The 20,768-nt window shown below is 40.2% G+C and overlaps 1 protein-coding gene across 3 annotated transcripts in view; it reads right to left on the minus strand.

Moving 5' to 3' along the window:
- The window catches only part of DOK5 (docking protein 5), an 84,844-nt gene that overhangs the window by 2,075 nt on the left and 62,001 nt on the right, over positions 1-20,768 (minus strand). For 2 of the 3 annotated variants that reach the window (XM_042466235.1, XM_042466233.1), the window contains 5 exons: positions 11,126-11,240; positions 10,894-11,013; positions 7,903-8,092; positions 6,235-6,370; positions 1,914-2,028 (listed from right to left, as the gene is read on the minus strand). In XM_042466235.1, the coding sequence (XP_042322169.1) occupies positions 1,914-2,028; positions 6,235-6,370; positions 7,903-8,092; positions 10,894-11,013; positions 11,126-11,240 (676 nt within the window). The remainder of the gene's footprint in view (positions 1-1,913; positions 2,029-6,234; positions 6,371-7,902; positions 8,093-10,893; positions 11,014-11,125; positions 11,241-20,768) is intronic. The other variant, XM_042466234.1, reaches the window with a different exon arrangement.

Consider the following 20,768-nt stretch of genomic DNA (forward strand, 5'->3'; position numbering starts at 1 on the left):
AATAAATAAATAAATAAATAAATAAATAAATAAATAAATAAATAAATAAATATTTTACTAGTAGCATGCAGTAAGATGTCTGCTAGGAGTAGACAGTATTCATATGCATTATCAGAGAAGAACTATCTTCCGTTGAACTGATGGGGTAGTTCAAATGTAAATTTAGCATTATATGAGTAAACTTGCAGGTCATTCCCACTTGCAATTTAAAGTGAGTCTGATTCGCCCTTGTTCCACTTTTGAAACAGATTCCTAAAAGGTCTCTTGTTCCTACTATAAAGGGGATTTTTTCTTACCCCCATGTAATCAGTTTTTATTTGCCATGATTGTCATCCCCATTGGTAGCGCCCATCAATCATATGTGACGTCAGCTTGGAAATTTTGGGGGCGGGTTTGGAGGCTGAGAGAGTGTAGCCTAAGGCTGAGTGTGACGAGGAGGGACAGAGCCAGGGAAAACAAAGGCAATGGAGGTGAGGCCGGGGAACAAGAGGCAGGCAAGGCCAGGGAATGAGAGGGAAAGAAGGCTGGGTAACGAGAGGGAGGCGAAGCTGGAGAAGAGGATGCAGGTGAGAACAATGTTGTTGTTTTTTAAAAAATAAAATTGATCAAATTTGCAATAGATTTATTTTGCAACTTTTCAAGTAGTTTCAAAATCATTCTATCGAAAATTCAATCAATTTTTTTTAAAAAATACAAAAGGCAGCACGGGGAAATGGTGGATCTGGCAGGGGTAAACACCCCTCTGCCATAGTCCCTCCCCTCAAGAATGAATCAATTCTGATCTGTCTTTCCCACGTAAGGAACTCACTTGAGAATTGATTATTTTCAAAAGAACATCTTTCGAACTGCTCTCTCGAAAAACCGTTTCTTTTGCCTTTGCCTTGCTTCAGTGCGATTGCAATCAATCACACCAGGAGCAGAACTATTTCAAATGGGAACAAGGTTCATATAATTTGATTTGCGATTCATTTTTTTTTTTTCATAGTGGGAATGACCCTATTGCATGCTTGCTCATCTCCTTTGTTCTTCCCTTTGAATTCTCCAGTTCTTTCCCTGACCTGCTTGTTTATAGTAAAATATCATTTGTCACTGCACCTAAATCAACAAACTGTTGCATGTGCTCATCCACCAAATCAAAATGGAAAGTCATGGTTTGAAGCTGGCTTCCAGTTCTACTTTGGAGAGTAAGGGCAAACCATGGTTTAGTGACTCAGCTGTAATGGCAAATCATAGTTTACCTGATTTATGGAGGAATCAGACCATGTCAGTGGATGAGGTAATGAGAGAAAGGGGCATGCAAGTCTAAGGATCATTTATAAAATGTCAAACCATGATTAAGTAAAACATATGACTACACTGACATATTAATGATAGAAGGACTTGTTGGAATATTTTTGCATTCTCTTTCCCCCCTCTTTAGATTGAGAGGGATTTCCTGCATGCAAACTCTCCTCTCTCTCTCTCTCTCTCTCATTAAAACTAACCATGTGACTTAGGTCACTCTCCCTTTGGGACTAACATTCTCTCAAATATTTCCAACTGAGCTGCTGTGTTTCTATCTTCCTGCTCTCTCAAATTTCTTTGGTGAGGTAAATATTTACCTGACCTATTCACTAGCTAGATTAGGATATAGCTTCTATGTAAATATAGATTAAAGCCATTAGTAAATTTTTGTTTTAAACTACAAACTTTGTAGTTTGTTTGTTGTTGTTTTTAAGCATAGTTGGACAAGAGCACATTTCTGCTACTTTGCTGTTTTTAAGCCAGATTCTAACAGGCTTGGCTTTGATATTTTGATATTTAAATGTTGTTTGTTTGTTTCCTTAGCAAAGGCTGAAGCCTTGGGAAATTACCCCACAGGACTCAGACAGTATTTAGGGCTATTTGTTTTAATTATTATATCAGATTCCTACCTTGTAAGCCAAAGAGCTGTCCAGTGCTGTGTTGGCGTGTGATGTGCTGCCAGTAGGCACTCCGTGGCAAAGGGACCATGGTGCCAAGAGATACAGCTCGTTCACTCATTTTCATCTGTAGCAGAAATCAAGTGAAAATAAACTGGGTGAACACACAGGAACTGCATTCAGTCTGCATTCAATCAACAATTCTGTGAATGCTGCATCTTAGACATCAAAATTTTTTATTTCTGTAATGTATTAAAAGGAAGCACATTTTTAAAAGTTAATAAAATACCTGACAATAAAATGCAGGTGGATAACTGTAGCTTGACAAGATAGAAAATACTCTTGAATATTGTGGTTTTGGCACCTACAGGATAAGGAATTTCTTGAAGTACAGTCAGCTCTCCATATCCATAGATTCTGCATCCACTGATTCAACCAACCATGGTTTGAAAATATTCACCCCTCAAAATTATTTTTAAAAAAGCAAACCTTAATTTGGCTGTTCTATCTGAGGGATGCCATTTTACTGCACCATTGTATATAATGGGACTTGGACATCCATGGATTTTGATATCCACAGTGGGTCTTGGAACCAAACCCCAGCAGATATCAAGGGCCCATTGTACAGTCTTACAGTTTGGGATCTTATAGGTTGGGGGGGGGGGGGGGACAACACCCAAAATAAGAACACTGGAGGCTCACTGAGTCACTTCAGATGTGTTCTACCTGAAAACACCACATTAAAAAATTCAAGACATCTTCAAGTCAGTGGAGTAGAAAATCTTTGTGTTAGGCTGATGTAAATTTTCAACCACAATATGAGAGCGAAGAAGGAATTTGACACCTAACAAAACACAGACACCCCACTCCCCAAGAATGAAAAGGGCATTACATGCACTCAGAAGGTGCTCCTGGGAGTGAGTAAGGACAATTCTTGCTGCTCACATTTAACATTTCAAGATCTAATAGCCCTCCCTCCACGGCCAACTGTCATCATTCAGCCTGGAGGGAGTGAGGAGGTGGGTAGGGGCTAATTGTGTATTGCAATTTTTACTGTACACCGCTATGATCATTGCGGAATAGCGGTCTATAACTAAAACTTATTATTATTATTATTAATTATTCCAATAAATGTATGAAACTTCATGTTCCTGCACAAGTTGATTTCCTAGAATTTTTACTTTTTCTCTGCATAATGGAGTTTAAGGCATAGCTATGTTTAATTTTTGAACATTTTATGACTCTGACCCAGGATCCAGTGAAACCATAATTTTACAAATCAAAATGCCTCTCTGACAAAGAAGATACAAAGCTAACATTCCTAGAGATTTGGAGTAAAATTCACTTAAAACAGGATATAAATATCCTGTCTCTGTTTAAGATGGCATAGGCGCGTTCCAGACGCACAAAAAGTATGTACTAGGTACGTACTAGAGTTAGGAAAGGCAGCAGGTTAACAGAGGAGACCTGAGGAAAGCTGTGAGATACTCTGTCCTTCAACTATTCACCATCACATGTATCAGCATGTAAGGGCTCTTGGCAACTAGCAGGGACATAGTCAGGATTTTGGGAAGGGGGGGTCCAGACTATGTGCCACCATTATAATGGGGCTTGGATGTGGTGGCGCAGCGGCATGCATTATTTATTGTATCTAATGGAAAGGGGGTCTGGACCCCACGGACCCCCCCTCCCCTGGCTACGTCCCTGCAACTAGCTGAGAAAAAGAAGTTTGTAACATAAGCTTTTGTAGACTGGGTCTAATTGTTCAAATTAGAATAGTTTTATTTAAGTAAATTCAATATGAAACTCAATGCATGTATACATTTTACTCATAAAAAATTGGGAAGAGGAGAAGGAGGTATTAGGGCCTCCAAGTCTTGCACATACCACCTGAGAAACTCTCATGCCCATCCCCTGGGGTCCATCCTTACCGTTTGAAAACCACTGGTTTAAATTCTACATTGCTCAGAGATCTTATGGTATAGGCTTGGATATTAATACAACAACAGCACTAGCACCGGCAGCAAACAAACCAGACAGCAAACCGCCCATTCAGCATCAGAACTGGGGTATGCCACAAATTTTAAAAAGATTCTAGTTGCTTCACATCTTCTCACCAGATTTGCCTCAGAAGTAATTCCTATTGATTCAATGGCTTTTCTCAAATCAGGACAAACAACAGGAGTTAGGCTAGGACTTCTCCTTTTACTCTACTTATATACTTTGATTAAATGTTTTCCTCCAACCAGCAAAACATCTTCTACTAGAAATTCCTAATCAGTTCCTAACCTTATGTCATCTTCAAATTAAAAATATTTTTTTCAGCATCTCTTCTCACTAAATATGATGGGTACTGTTAAATTGAAAATATAAGGGGTGTTGAGTGGTATGCTCTGAGGGTTCCCCCACCTCCGGCATGTAATGTTTTCCAGAGAGCTACAGTTCTTAAAATAGATTCTTTCTTGTTTCCATAGCACTGGAATATAGGATAACATTGCAAGCTGTGTTAAAGCATGACTTGAGGAACCATATTTACTTAAGATAGTGTGGGTGGAAGCATCTATTGTGTGGAGTGATTCACTATTTGTAACAAAGATGTGGGTGTTTGAAGATAACTGGTTGATTTCAAGTTTTGGGTGGTTTGCAGAAGATGTTTTGGATGGAATGGCTGAACTTTATAGAAACAGGACATTGAATATGTTGTAAATGAAAACCTCAAAATAAGGCCCTTGGACCAAGAAAGTTGTTGCCTGGACATGCCATCATGTTTCTTTCCTCTAATCAAGTTCCTAGTCAAAGGAGGCTTAGCAGGGGTTGTGGACTCTGCCTAACAAAGGCGGGTTACAAACCGCCATAAAGTACGCGCTCCGTGCGTACTAGGGTTAGGAAGGGCCGTATTAGGGTTAGGAAGGTTCTTACCTTCCTGACGGCCCTTCCTCCCAGTACGTGCGGAGCGCGTACTTTTTCGTGGCGCCCATCCACATGGGCGCTGCCATTTTGACGTACTGGACGCTGTGCGTCCAGACGTGTCGTGGCGGAAGTGATGTCGCGAGGGTGCACTCCACCCCTCGCGGCGCCACTTCCGCGTTCCAAAAAGGAGCGGCATTTTGCCGCTCCTTTTTTGCTGCGCGGGGAAGCCTCGCAGTCTGGCAGCTGGGGCTTCCCTACGCAGCAAATGGCGGCGGCGGGAAAACGGCCCCTTGAGGGCCGTTTGTAACCCGCCATAGAAACAGGGATTTTATAACCAAAGACAGAGAAGATACCATCCTTATACCATTCTTGGAGTGATATTTTAACTAGCACTTTAAGGTTTAATTTAAGAGCACAGAAGCAAAGTGGTAACAATATACATAGAGTAAAAAATAATCTTCAATAGCCATTGGTTTCCTCCTCCCCCTCCCTGGCTACTTTCTATTGTTACCCTTTTTCATGCACCATATAATTCCCTGTTTCTCTGAAAGAAAAGTATTCCATGTGATTCTTTTGGCACTTTAGTGCCAGTGAAGAGATAGTAATAAATAATAATAAATAAATGTCTGCCCAAGACATTTTGCTACCTGAGGAGAACAAAATAGTAATCCCAATACCATTCTGCACACAGAAACCAATTGGACTGACAGATCAATTTTAATTCACATCACTGGCCACAGGCACCAGTGGCCAGTAGCTTTCATGGCAGTGGGTCATGATCTGCTCCAAAGTTTGGTCTACACTTCAGAATGCTATCCAAGGTACTGACCACTCCCCAAAATAGGTTCAACTCTCTGAATAGCTCTTTTAAAGTCCAAACTAAGCTCAAGAGTGGTATTCATCACTCCACTGACATGACAACCACCAGCCACCGTTGGTTACAAGATGTCTTCCACTGCATCTCAAGGCAGCAGGTTAACAGAGGAGACCTGAGGAAAGCTGTGAGATACTCTGTCCTTCAACTACTCACCATCACAAAGGAAACAGAGGCATAATTAGAGGAATGGACCTGATTGCCTACCCTCTTTTCCAAGAGTTAGATCTGTTGCAGCAAATGACTCATATTGTGTTGGATTTTTTTTTAAAAAAAATCCATAAATCAATCAGTAAATCTGGTGCAAGACATTTCTTAGCACACTTCCCCATTAATTAAAAAGCAACTGCTGTTCCAGGCACCTCCAATGACCTGTTTTGTTAAAAACAAAAATCTAGAATGAGTTAACAAGGACAAAGGGAAGAGAGCCACATGCTCAGAAGTGTCTGCAAAATCAAAATCTGAACTCATGCTTAGGAAGGTGGCCTATGGATTTGATGTCAGCAGTGCTGACTGCCAGAGGATGACAGGCAGAACTAGCAAGCATACCATGGAGTTTTTCACACTCTGTAATAAGTGGTCATGTTGTTCTGCTATGGTCAAAGCCGCTGAATGAACCTTCTGATAGATTGCCTCCCCTTCTCTTGTCTGAAAGATGAATAGACCTTCCCCAGTATCACACATCCTGCCGGAAAAAGAAAATAGAACAGAGTTCCATGTGATCAGATGGATTTGGAAGTACACACTTGTAACAATGTTTCAAGGGAAACAAAAATAAGAAAGAAAGAAATAACAACAGCAGATTTACCTGGGTTAAATAAAAATAAATGCACCCTAAGTGATCATAAATGTTTTACAAGGAAGTATTCTAATCTAGAAGTTTGCATGCCTAGTAACTACTGTGCTTGGACAGTCTGCTCAAATCCTTTTAAAATACATCCAAGAAAAAGAATGGCACAAAGGGGGGTTCTTTTGTTATCTAGTTAGTTTGGCAGATTATTTTCTGGCATTCTGGATTTTAAACTATGTTACCCCTTGGAACAAAACTTCTTAAATGCAGTTGTTTGAGATAGGGCCCAAATAGCAATCTTTTTGCTGGAGATAAGAGGAAAATAACAGAAGATAGTTCCTCTTTCATTTTCCAGTTTTTGTCAAATCTTGCCTTCTCTTGCTAAAAATTTCTACTTAGCTATTCATCAAGGTAAAGTGTTATACAACAGATTCAAGACTAGGTGCATACAACCTAATGTTATATGGAGGTTAGAGTGCTGGATTGGAATTAGGGAAATATGAATTCAAGCCCACCCATCCAAGCTGCTCACTGGACTATTTGCTATTCCTCAGCTTAACCTACCTCACAGGGTTGCTTTGAAGGTAAGAAGAGGAAGAAAGACCTTGCATACCATGTTGAAGGACAGGTGGAAATAAATAAATAAATAGAATTAAAAGTATAATGATGCATTTGTTCCTTTTCCCTTCAAACAGGTCTCCATTATTGTCCTTATACTCGAATTAAAACTTCAGTAAAAACAGTCATGCAATGCAGCCCTGCTCAAAATCCTTGTTCTGTGTATGTGTGATATGTGTGTGAATAAGGAGTGAGGAAAGTGCATTCCACAAGCTGCATATGGTCCCCTAAGATCATTTTGAGGACCTCTGCCCCTCTAACATATCCCAATTCCCCCCCCCCCATTATTTTTACAATGAAGGATGAGCCCCCACATCCTCTGGATCTCAGAGACCATTTCTCTATATTTTCTCTCCTCCACCATTTCTAATCAGGAAGTAAACAAAAACTTTGGATTGATTTCCTGTTTAGAAAAAGTCCTGTTTCTGAGCTTGTTTGTATACTAGTTTTAAATTTTACACACTGTTTGAATAGCAGCAGAATTTAATTTCTATACCACTTCATAGTGAACTCAGCACACTCTACCTTGTAGCTGTAGTACTGGCATTTAACCACTGCCCCACCAGGGCTCCTTGAATGTATTCCTTCATTATCTACATTATGATTAAACCATATTGCATCAGTTCTTGAAATGTGCACATCTCTCTATGTGAACTTTTCAAACATGCATGCTCTTTTCAGACATGTCAAGGTGAGAACCCCAGAGCTCAAAGTGCATTCACCTCACAATTGATCAATCAATTAGGGCTCCAAACTGAGACAATTTTCTGACCTCACAATCTAAAAAAGCCCGTAAAACATTCACTCACCTTCCAGCTTCAAATGTAAACCAAGTGGAGTCCCGTCCATATCGCCGCAGGGCACTTAAAGGCCAAGAGACGAGCTTAACTCTGGGATTCTGGATGTCCCAAAGACAGATGTTTTCAAATGTTATCTGCAAGGTACATTCCCCATGGACATCTAAATTAGGGGATGGCATCAAATACACATTGAATCTCTCTGGGAGGAAAACAAAAGATTTAGACAAAAATCTTTGCAGAATTAAAAGATTGCAGATATATACAGTCATAAGAAAATAGCCATACATTTCCAGTCACCAAAGTATTTAGCAATTCAGGAAAAGCCAATATATGAGGTAAAATTCTGAATTGTACCACTTGAATCTGCAGGGGAAGTTCATAATTTTTAATGTTTACTACATGAAAACAAAACAAAACACTGCATATAGAAAAGCTGGGGACATTTCTCTGTATCAGATGCTCATTTATGTGATGCAGGAAGCTTTTTATGTGGGAACCCATTCTATAAATTGAGAGTCCCAACAATGGTGATTAAAAGCTAGAAAGTTAACAGTCCAAACTACCACCATTTCATTTGATATGATCTGTAGAACACATTTCACATTTCTGCCTCTGTAGGAAGAAGGGGAAACAGATTCAGTAACATTTATCAGGAACTCAGAAGGCTAGGCTTCATTTTCTAATGCAAGAACTATGGGAAGGTGAATTTTCTTTGGGGCTCAAGGGTTTATATTGTATACATTAACAGAAAACTTGATTTTCCAAATGCTGGTCCTTATGTAGTCAAACATCACAATCCACTCACTAGAAAACCTAAGGATCTGTAGATGGTGTAGATTATGGGCTTTTTAGAAAACATAACTGAGGTTGGGGTGACCAAGCAGCTCAGTTAGGATTGTGTTTGCTTCACGGGTACAACAAAATGTGAGAATGGAGTGTAAGATCCTGGTGAAAGGCACTGTGAAATTAAAACCTTACAAGAGCACACCACAATGAAAAAATTGTTCACTTCTCCTCCTTCCTTTGTTGACCTTTGTTCTGACAATCTGACCATGCAGGTTTACTATTCCTGTAGAGCTGTCCTAAACATAGTGGGTTTATGTGATGTGATAGTTTGAGTATTGGATTGGGACTCTGAGAAACTAGGGTTTAAATCCCTACACAGGCACGGAAACGCTCTGGGTGATGTTGGAGATGTCACACTCTCTCTGTCTCAGAGGAAGACAATGGCAAACCCCCTCTGAACAATCCTGTCAAGAAAACCCATAATGCATTTGCCTTAGGGCAGGGGTAGGCAACCTGCGGCCCGGTGAGGCCTTGGGACCGGCCCCAGCTCGGTCCTGCCACAGATTGCCGCCGGGGCCTTTGGGGGGCAATTGTCTATAGAAGCCTCAGAAACATGCATTTATATTAACATTTTTTAAAAAATCAGCAAATTTTTTCGCATGTCCTCCATTTTTTTTAAAAAAGTGTCTTCCATTTGAAAATTTTGTCCTACGTTTGTCCTGGTTTATTTATATATTTAATTTTTTTAAAATAAAAATAAAAATAATTATTTATTTTTTTGCTTCGGCCCCCCCAGTTGAGCTCCTGGCTCAAAAAGGTTGCTTACCCCTGCCTTAGGGTCATCATAAGTCGGGAATAACTCAAGGCACACAGCAATATCCATATGTAAAAGGAGAGCCAGGTTTGAGTGTTGGGCTAGAACTCCAGGAGACCAGTGTTTGAGTCCCTGATTGCCCATGGAAAGGAAGCCCACTGGATGGCTTTTGACAAGTAACATTCTCTCAGCCTCAGAGGAAGGCAATGGCAAACCCATTCTAAAAAAAATCCTGCTGAAAAAAACTTGTGATATGTTTGCCTTAAGGTCACCATAGGTTTGGAAACAACTTGAAGGCACACAACAACAACATGGGTCTAGAAATAATATAGACATTCTTAAATAAAGGAAATTATGTTATTTTTGTGTTATTCTATCTCTGTCTATGTCTGTTTAACTTGCTTGCTTGCCTGTATTCCTAATCATCCTTCTGTTGATAGGCTGATACAACTGACATGGGGGGGGGGGACAGGTAGACGAGGCTGACAGGATAAACAGACACCCCCCCTGAAGGGGCAAGATGGGAGTAGATGCTCTATTCCTTTCAAGAGATTATGGATACAATGTCCATACAATTGAACATCCTGTTCCTATGAATCTATGTACAATATTCATTGCAAACTGGCACAATTCCTATCCCCACTTTCACTCCTCCTAAATTCTTCTAGATGCTTGAACATAGCTTTTATCTGTCTATATAGCTATCAGGATCCCTAGTTGCATGGAACATTATACTCAAATTCAACTAACTAAAGACCTCAATGCTTTGCATGGCAAAGAGAGGAAATGAAGAGGTGGCCTAAGCAAACACAAACACACTGCAGATGGGACCAATGTATGCAGTCCATGCCCTGTCTCGTTTTCACATATTCTTACCAACACCTGAATGGGGCTAAATACACAGTGACACAGAGACATACACATTATTATTATTATTATTATTATTATTATTTATATAGCACTGTAGATTTGCACAGACACACAATTGTAGGCAGACCCTGTCAAATCCTAACATATGAAAATAAAGAGACAACTAAGCGGAGATACATTTAATACTATTTAGCTAAATGTTTCAGCTCCCACCTTCCAGATTAACATAGCTGGGATTTTATTTTAATTTGTTGCTACTTTCAAGTCACATCCAGTTTATGGCAACCCTAAGGTGAACTTATCATGGAGTTTTCTTGGGATACAGGTGACAGTACTAAACCTATTACTAGTATACAAAGACAGGAGAGAGAGAGAACAGAAGTAACCATGGATCACAAATTGCATGGAGGAATTTAACCCTCTGCTGTGTAGGCCCACAGACCTTGGATATTTCTGGCTTTTATGAGCACATGTTAGAAGCACCCTGAACATTTCTATTTGTAGCTGTGTATAAAACTATATTTACATACCACTTTGTTCCCTCTCTACACCGGAAGCCAGTAGGTCAGGTTCTCCAAGGCTAATGTCATTAATCTGAGTCCCCAGGCACTCTATCTGCAAGACTTTGCACCATTCATCTGCTTCAAGTTCTGCATATAAACGACCAGAAATCTGCATGTTAGTGCTGTATGGGTGTGATATTTACAGCTACCTCAAATGATTAAAAAAAGGAGAAACAACAGTTTGTGCCATTACACCCACCTGATTCACATGCAAACGTCCTGGATGTGTCATCGTTAAAATATATCCCTACAGCATGCTTTCTGGTGCCTTTTGGCAATCGCAGTATATTCTTCACATGATTAAGTTCTGTAACCTGTAGTTTAATAAATAAATAAATAAATAATGCAGCAACCTGCTGTTCTCATTAAGTTCTTTGAAATCCCATTTTATATAAAAGATTATATAAAATGGGATTTCACAATTTATGACTCACTCAGCTAAACATAATCCACCAACTGTGTATAACAGCCCATAAGGGGACAATCAACTTTCCATTTGACTCCCAGTCTGGGACTGCATTCCCTCTTGATTTGGCTGTGATAGTCCCAACTAATCTCTCATCACATTTCTTCATATACTTTTAAAATGTCTGGGTTTCTCTCTGCTCTTGCCACTTTCCCCCTTCATCCTGGCTTACTTCAGTTCTGCAAACTGAATTCACTCAACTTAGCCAGGTGAGAGGAGACAAGGGGGCAGAATTTTGCCCTTTCCAGTTGGCTCAGGCACCTGTAAACTGCTGCCGCCTCTCCTAGATTGTGTGTTTTTCATTAATAACCTTTGCCATTTTAATGACAATCTGAAGTTGGTTGGGCACATTTGGCCTAGTTTTCACCTGTAAAATGTTGGCAGGTAGGGGACTGCAAAACAAGAGAGTGTTTAATGCAACCAACTGGGCATTATTCCTGGCTGAATGGACTGTGTGTGGTTTTGTAGATCGGTTTTGCAGTTCCGCTACATAAAAGGAAAAATGGAAACATTTGTCCAATGTGGAAAACAGTATTCAGTTCAAGCTTGCAGAAATGGAATTATGCATGAGGTGGGTACCACTGTACATGGTCACACATTTCACAATGTGTATTTGGTTGCACAGTGTCACAATTCTCTAATGAGGTAGGGTTGTGCAACTGCTACATAACTCCATGAGGGTAAAATTAAAGTCCTTCTCATGAATTGTGAATCTCAGCCTAATTTGTGTATGCAATCCATAAAAAGAGATGGTTCACACATGGGTTATAGACAAACACAACAAACAACGAGATGCTTTATCAGAGCATTTGATTTGTAATGCTAAATTTTCCATTTAGCATTTTTATCAGAGTAAGTGTAAGTGCACATGAAAGAACATCACAGCTACTATGCCTTCCAATATTTCACAGATGAAAATTGGGACATGTGTGGCCAAGAAACATCAGACTTTGGTCAAGACAGAAAAACATATTAATGAGGAAAAAATACATAAGCTGTTTGACCCTACTGAGAAAGCACAGCTTTCCCACAGCTCAATTTGAATCAATTAAAGTAAGCTGAGGAGAAAAGGGGAGGGGGGGGGGAGAGAAAATGGGACATTTTAAAATCAACTGAGGATTTATTAGGGCTATCCCTATCTATTTGGGACAGTTGAAAAGTATGCATCCACCAGGCAATTCCCAATTTTTCTCCAGTTGACAAGAGAACAGATGAAATAACTGGAGAGTTCCAGGTTTTCACAGTTCTCATTCTGACTTCACCAGTCTGACCAGACTGTCTGAGATTTACAATATTCCTAAAAATGAATCTTTCCATACTCTACCTCCAAAATGGGGAAATGCAATAGCAAAAGCAGCTACATTTTTATACTGCTTCATACTGAATTAAACAATCTTTAAGTGGTTTACAGGCCAGCATGTAAGCTAATTGCCCCCAACAGCTGGGTACTCATTTTAGCAACCTCAAAAAGATGCCAGGCTGAATTGACCCTGGAGTCCCTGGCTGGTATCAAACTCACAACTTTGTGACTGTGGCCACAGTACCAGCATTTAAGCACTGTGCCACCAGGGCTCAAGATAATGTCAAGGCATGTTAGGGCTAGATTCAAAAAGCTGGTGGAGATGGAGAGAAAAGGCAGCAGGGTTTGTAAGATAGGCAGAGTCTCAAATGTGGCTAAAACATAGGCCAAATATAGGCCCCTCTGCTGAACTATTACTTTTGCTCTTTGGATTCAATTTGCAGTGACTGAAGTAAACTTGAAGACAAAGGGTGAAAGTGGGAGGAGGAGGAAGAAACTGGGAACTTTTAAAATCAGCTGAAAAAGTGAAACAAGTGAAGATTATTTGGGACTGTCCCTGTCGAACAGAAACAGTTGGAGGGGATACAATAAAAGATGTAATTTGTCACCAGGACTAATATGATTGAGTCAAATTCACTTCATATATTGACCTTGTACATAAGGAAATGGGCAAACTCTAGGAGTCTAAACGACAATTTTCCACCATGAGGCACTAGTCCCCCCAAAATGTCAAGCAAAGGGAAGTGGTCAGACATTTATGTCTGGTTTTGTAAAACCTCTTTCTTGAGGGGATGATCCGTGTAAACTGCAAGAAAGGCCTAGCTCACATCTCTTGGACAGGAAAACTGGCATTTTATAGCGCGCGCACACACACACACACATATATCCACTTACCTACCCACCTACCTATCTACCTAAGCAAGGGAGGACAGGGATTGGGGACCATATGAGGCCCATTATCTCCCTAGCTACATATTGTTCTGCCCTTGACTGGACCATTTCTCCAACAGCTCAAGTGCTGGACATACCTGTGGTTTTCAGTTTCTAACTTATAGAATTTAAAGATGATTTAAAAGATTATGCTTAAAACTTTCTGCCACACTTTTTGTCTTGACTGAAGTGAAACATACTGCCTTTCCTGCCCTTTAGTAGAACTTAATATTCTCCAGACAGCTTAAATCTGAATTCTGTTTTAGAACACATTTCCAAGTGATTTTATAAAAAATGAAGGTAACTGTATATGAGGTATGGGCTATTTGCTGCCCATGATGGCTTTATGGTGTTTGGGACAGAATGAAGTAATAAAAGAGAGATGTTACTCAATTTATTCATGTTATCAATTCATTCTTAAAGGTCAGATGCTGAAAGAGCAACTGCTCAGTAGAAATCTGAAAGGCAGAGCAATATATTTCAACCTACATTTTGCAAGCCTCAGTTCACATCTAAAGCTTAAAAGTTCATTCACCTGAATAGTAAAATTTGTTTTCACTGGCGTACCTTTTCTTCCCATATTTTTGCTTCCATATGGCATCAGTTTATAAAACTGACAATGGAAATTGCTCATTTTTTCACGGTCATTATCTATATATTCTGATCTGATATTGTAAATATCAAGAAACATTAATCTGTATTAACACAATAAAATCCATTTCACCTCAGAAACAGTTTCAAGTTTTGTGGTGCATATAAAAGAGTGAGTACTTATGCCCTGCGAAGAAGAAGAAGAAGAAGAAGAAGAAGAAGAAGAAGAAGAAGAAGACACATTTGCACAAACAAAACTTATAAGTAAAAGTATAAATAATAGCTATAAGGGATACAATACATCTCAGAGTGGACTGTGGTCAAGGCCCTGTCTGCACAAAATCATAGAATCATAGAGATGGAAGAGATCTCTAGGGCCTTCAAGTCGAATCTCCTGCCATGCAGGAATACACAAGCAATGCACCACATAAAGATGTCCATCCAGCCTCTGTTTAAAAACCTCTAACATAGAGACTCCTCCACACTCCAAGGCAGCATGTTCCACTGGCAAACAGCTCTTACTGCATTTCATTTTTTCACCCTAAATGTAGTACCTTACATTTCTTCCTGTTGAAATTCATTTTGTTAGTTTTGGCCCACCTTTCTAATATACTATGATCATTTTGAATTTTGATCCTCCTCTGGAGTATTAGCTACTCTTCCTAATGTGGTGTCATCTGCAAATTTGATAAGCATGCCCTCTATGCCTTTATCTAAGCCACTGATAAAGATGCTGAACAGCACTGGGGCCAGGACAGATCCCTATGGTTCCCCACTGGTCACCTCTCTCCAAGATGAAGAGGAGCCATACCAGAATACTATGAAAGCAGCTCAGAGTATCCTGGTCCCAAAACTGGCCACACATCCCTCTGTTATCTGAGCACTCTGGGATGATGCCAGGCAGCTACTCACACATACATCCTGCTATGCCACCCACCATCAGCAATGGCACGGATCACTCCCTCTGAGGCCAAAAACAAGATGCCCACCATTGGTTGCATGGATGGACATCTTGTTCTGAGCTCAGAAGGAAATACAGTGCACCCATGCCATACGCAGGTGCACTAAACGTGGCTTTCTGCTTATGCGGAAGCCACACGACAATATAAACAATGGTGCACATGCCCCATTGCTTCCTTTGGGGTGCGACCAAACGTGGATTTTCCCTTATGTGAGGGGAGGGGTCCGGAACAGATCCTCTGCGTAAGGGAAGGGCCCACTGTACTTGTGCCAGCAGTGGTGAGTGGCACAGAGGTATGTGTTCTCAACATCCACCTAGCCTCTATCTCTCCAGATCTTCTGGGAAGAACCAGAGCAAAAATGACTTTTTAAATCCATGTTAAAGGTGCTAGATGACTGATTCGGTGCTGAACTAGCCATATGTTGACCAGACAATTCACAGCAGACTGTGGATTGGGACCTGTCTTGTCCAGACTGAATGCCATCAGGACAGGGGAACGATGTGTTATTTGGCCCATGCCAACATGGCCTAATTGTATCTGCTCAGTTGGCAGTGGAGGTGGTAACTGCTGAAGAGGGATTTCAAGTCCCCTGCTTTCCCCTTCCATCATCCTCTATCTTTGATCTGGACCCAGGCAACCATTCAAATGGAGGATGCAAATAGACTTTTAACAGAATTTGGAACAGATGACAGTTCTCTTAGCATGCCTTGGCATGCATTGTGATAACACAGGACAAGAGGTACCGAATTATGTTGTGAAAGAATTTTACAGAATCGGTTCATTCTACACTAGCAAAATCCCTGAGCAGATTGGGATATCTGGAATGAATTTTACAACCCTCTCTGAACTTACTAGCAGTCCTGTAAGCTGTGCTAGGCCTCTTTCTATACTTTGTGAGGCTTCCAGGCCAATTGTGACCAGGGACCATAACCAAACTGTCAGGCTTCAACCTGTGAACACTGTGGTCTCTCAGCAGTCAGTTATGGGATCAATGGAATTATTAATATTACCCTATACCCAGGAGTGACAGGAGGACAGTACAAATTAATAGGTCCCGCTGATCTGGAGAGGGCTTGGCTCTGATTATGTTCCATATGGTTTTGTCTTGCTTAGTAATATTTGTTGACTGTTTAACATCCATCGTAAAATTGGGGGATTTTGGAAAAAAATAATAGCTTACAAAATACTGCCGAGACAGGATTGCCAGAATGAAAACTGGAGATTCCTCCTGTAGAAGAAGGAATTTTAGCAGGTGTTGCTTGTTAACAGTTTGTGTGACAAGCAACACTTGCTGAAATCTCCTCTCTTATACCTCTTCTTTGATTAGCTTTATCTCTGTCTATACCTATATCTCCTCTTCTATCAAAGATACAGGAGCCCTCCCTGGTTTTAACTCTGGAATCTCCACACGCCAGTATAGACTCTAACCAATCAAAAAACTACTAATTACATATTAAGGCAGAATATAATTATAATTTTAAAACAGAACATAATTATATTTTAATGTAATTCTTGACTAAAACATATATTTCACATTCAATGCACAGACAATTCTGAATCATGGCTTGCAAAACTGTCCCATGAACCAAGCATTTCCAAGTAAGGATTTTTAGTTAGTCTGCCCTTACTGGGAGTCCAAGTACTTTTTTTTCCTAGTGGGATCCAAACCAGCTCTCAATGGCTCTGCCTAATCCACAGGCTTGGAACATGCACTACGACTGCTAGTAACCCTTGGCAGCCAGCATGCCAGATGGAAGAGAGGGTTGGAAGCATTTATTCCCTCCATCCATTTGACTGGACCTTGTTGCCACTAACAGGCCAAGGAACCCTTACAATGGGAGTGGGGAGGAGTGTTTTGGAGGAGGGATTGGTAAAAAAAAGTATTTTATTAAGCTCTTGTTATCCAGTTTCTACATGGTTTCTATTTTAACTTGTTTTAATGTGTTAGTTTAATATGTTTGGAAACCCACTGGCTGACCTTTAGCAAGTCCCACTCTTTCAGCCTCAGAGGAAAGCAAAGGCAAAACCCCTCTGAAAAAAGCTTGCCAAACAAACCCTGTGATATGTTTCTAGACATATCTTTCACACCCTCCAACATTTAACAGATCAAAACAGAGACGTGCAGTAAAGCAACATGAGAGTCAAGATGGCAAAATTTCTGAATGAGGAGAAGCACACAAGCCAGAAAATGTTGCAGTGGTTTTCTTTTACATGAGTATACTGGGAAGGGCAAGTCTGCACACGGCAGGCTATCTCTCAGCATTTTAAACTGAATCACTAAATCATTGCCAAATCACTGGCTGCCATCAACCCAGGTCCCAGCCGCACTCCACCAGCAGTTTTTAGGAAAGCATGGAATAAGGGCAGGGCAGAAGATTAATTGGGACTGTCCCTGCCAAATGGAGATGGTTGGAGAGTTTGCCATTTCACATTTTACATTGTTGTAAATTCATTAAATTGATTCTAGTGTATGATGCCCCAAGATCTTGAATATGTGGTGGGCTATTTAATAAAATAAATACTTTAATAAACAAATCATATTTTGTGGATCACAGGGGATGGAGGAAAGCTAGGATTTTAATCCAAGAAAAGAAGAAAAGAATTTGGGGCTTTAAAAGATCACTGCTCTGTTTATTTTCAACCCTGCCTTGACAGAATATAATCTGAATGCCTACAGATTCAGAGGGAAACTGCGAAGGGGACACACTTGCACAGGAAGTAACCATTCTTGCTATCAACCTGGAAGTGATGCCCCACCACTTCCTATTTCATTTTTTGGCAAACATCATTAAGTTTATGAGTTTGGGAGTAATTAAGGAGGTTGGTAGAAACTGCTTTGATATGTTAAGCTGTTTTACACTGTTTAGAGGGTGAATATCAACCAAGCATATCCTCCAGCATTTCACATATGAAAACGGTGACTTCTGTGGGTAAACAACATCAGAGTGTGGTTAAATGGATTTGCTCAGGTAATCAGAGGATATTAATGGAGAAGTACAGACAAAACTACCATTTTAAGTAGAGAAACATTGGAATTTATATACAAAGTTTAGGAAAGATGTGAACAAATTAAAAACCCAGGTAAAAACAATTATCTCTATGTGTGTGGCTTTGCTCAGGTAATCAGTATGATTAACAGTAAATATATTGTTAATGTTTATGTATATTTACATTATGTTAATGTATATTTATAGCCCAAAAATATCTATAGCCCAAATATGTTAATGTATATTTATACTCCAAAAAAACCAGACAAATATACAGAAGTCAAAAGGAAGGAGAAGAAAACAACTGATAGTAAGCCTTTTAAAATATAGCAGTTCATTGGAGTGGTGTGCATTCAATTTTGGACACAGTCTATGTTGAGAGGTTGCAGTTTTGGAAACAGGCTTTGCTAGCACAAAGAAACTGTGTCTGCTCAGACTGCAACTGAGAGTTTAAAGACAATTAAAAGATTAAAAAGTCTTATGCACATACAGTTGTGGTTTGGACTCACCAGCTTCCCATCCCTCCAGAAAGGTTTTTAGTCTTCTGGAGCAATTTTTGGGAAGCTCAAATGGAAAAAAGAAGAAGTAGTCAATCCTTTCAATAGCAGAAGCATGCCATGAGCAAAACTCTGTTTATAGTATAAACTCCCAATGGTAAAATGAACTCTGTATCCAAGATTTTGTATCCATGAAACCAATGCATTACACAGTAAAATGTGAGCATAATACATCACCAACACAAGTGAGCATAAGTCTGATGAATTAGTGCAATAAATCACTGAAGTAACAAGGGAAAAAGCTAGAGACTATCAGGTCAAGCCTCTGTTGAATTCAACTGATCCTAATGCTTATTAGGACACAGTATCAGTTTTAAAATGTCAATAATGGTTTGGTAAGCTTTTTAATTCTAGAATCTAGACATAAGAAAAATAATGCTGTTGTTCATCATGGTATTACCTATATTTGTAGAAATGAGCTTTATTCATAATAATGGTAGAATAATCAGCAGAACTGGGAGGGGAGTGATTTTTCTTTCCTCTCTGTGTGCTGCTCCAAGTGGCTGGAAAAATCTCTTGACCAGGTTTTCAGACAGCTTGGAAGGAAGCAGTGGGGGAAGAAATAGAGTCCCGTTGTGGTAAATGTTAGCTAATAAGATGTTGGATTTAGGCCAGTGATTGTAAATATGTAAAAATGTTGGAAAACCCATACCAACTGCCACTATGTGAGTTTTCACTGTTTCTGATGCTGTCATGCTGTCAAGACAATGCTGATTTATAGCAACCCTATGCATGAAAGATCGCCAAGAGCCCATCAACTCTCCTGCTGTGGTCTTGAAAACTGAGGGGTATGAGTTCCATGATTGAACCAACCCACCTGTAGTGTCATCTCCCTCTTTTTTTTTACTGCCTTCCACTTTATTGAGCATTATCATCTTTTCCAATGAGTCATGTATTCTGTTCAAAGTGTGATAACCTCATTTTAGTAAACTAGAATCATAGAATCATAGAGATTCTAGTGGGAGAGGCCACAAGAGCCACCCAGTCAAACTACCTGCTATGCAGGAATATACAATCAAAGTTCCCCCGACAGATGGCCATCCAGCCTCTGAAGTTATTGCATTAGTTATTAAATCAATTCACTTCTATCTGGTTTAAAGCTGAATTTGAGTGGCATCCTGATCTTATCAGACTTTTTTGCCACTGAATCTGCTGCCCGAATACAGCCCGGGTCCATCCCCACTTCCATCCCCACTCCTCCTGGCTCTTTTCTGACTTAGGAAACTGGCTGATGGAGCAGCACTGCAAGTGGGGATGGATCTGGGCTGTATTCAGGAAGCAAACTCAGTGGGGAAAAACATCTGATAAGATCAGGATGCCCCCAAATTCAGCTTTAAACTGGATAGAGGTAAACTGATTTAATAACCAATGTGATAAGCCTCTCGGTTTAAAATCCTCCAAAGATGGAAACTACACCACACTTTGAAGCAGTGTGTACCACTGTCAAACAGCTCTTACCATCAGGAGGTTTCTCCTAATGTTTAGGTGGAATTTCTTTTCCTGTCGCTTGAATCCACTGCTCCATGTCCTAGTCTCTGCAGCAGTGAGAGTTCAGGTCAGGTTGGCTCTAGCATCCATACGTTTGTGCATTTTCATTTGTGAATTTTATGAGTTTTATAAACCACCCCCCCCCCCCCCCCCCAAAAAAAATGTCCAGAGACACTGGAAATATTTTTGGTGTCATGGGAGAGTCCAAGTGAACAACCAGATTTCCAGGACAGCTTTTCCGAGTATCCAGCAACAGAAGATGGCTGAGATTTCAAACCCTTTACATCATTGGTGGGCATACCACAGAGACAAGAGGCCTATACCACTCAATTTTCAGAAATTAGAAACCTGCCATTTTGGGTAAGTGGAAGTGCTCTCATGTCACTCTTTGCCACCTTTTGGTTTTTTTGAAAGGGATTCTTGCTGTTTCAGAATGAGAGACACCCTCCTCCTTAACCACATTTTGAAGTATCTTGAAGTTGTTTTCTGTGTTTTCTTTATCCAAAACAGAGACAGCTGAAGGCCCGGGAGATGTGGGGGAGAGGCAACTGAAGGCCCACC

The sequence above is a fragment of the Sceloporus undulatus genome, chromosome 4 (assembly GCF_019175285.1).
Source record: "Sceloporus undulatus isolate JIND9_A2432 ecotype Alabama chromosome 4, SceUnd_v1.1, whole genome shotgun sequence".
In the NCBI taxonomy this organism is placed as follows: Eukaryota; Metazoa; Chordata; class Lepidosauria; order Squamata; family Phrynosomatidae; genus Sceloporus; species Sceloporus undulatus.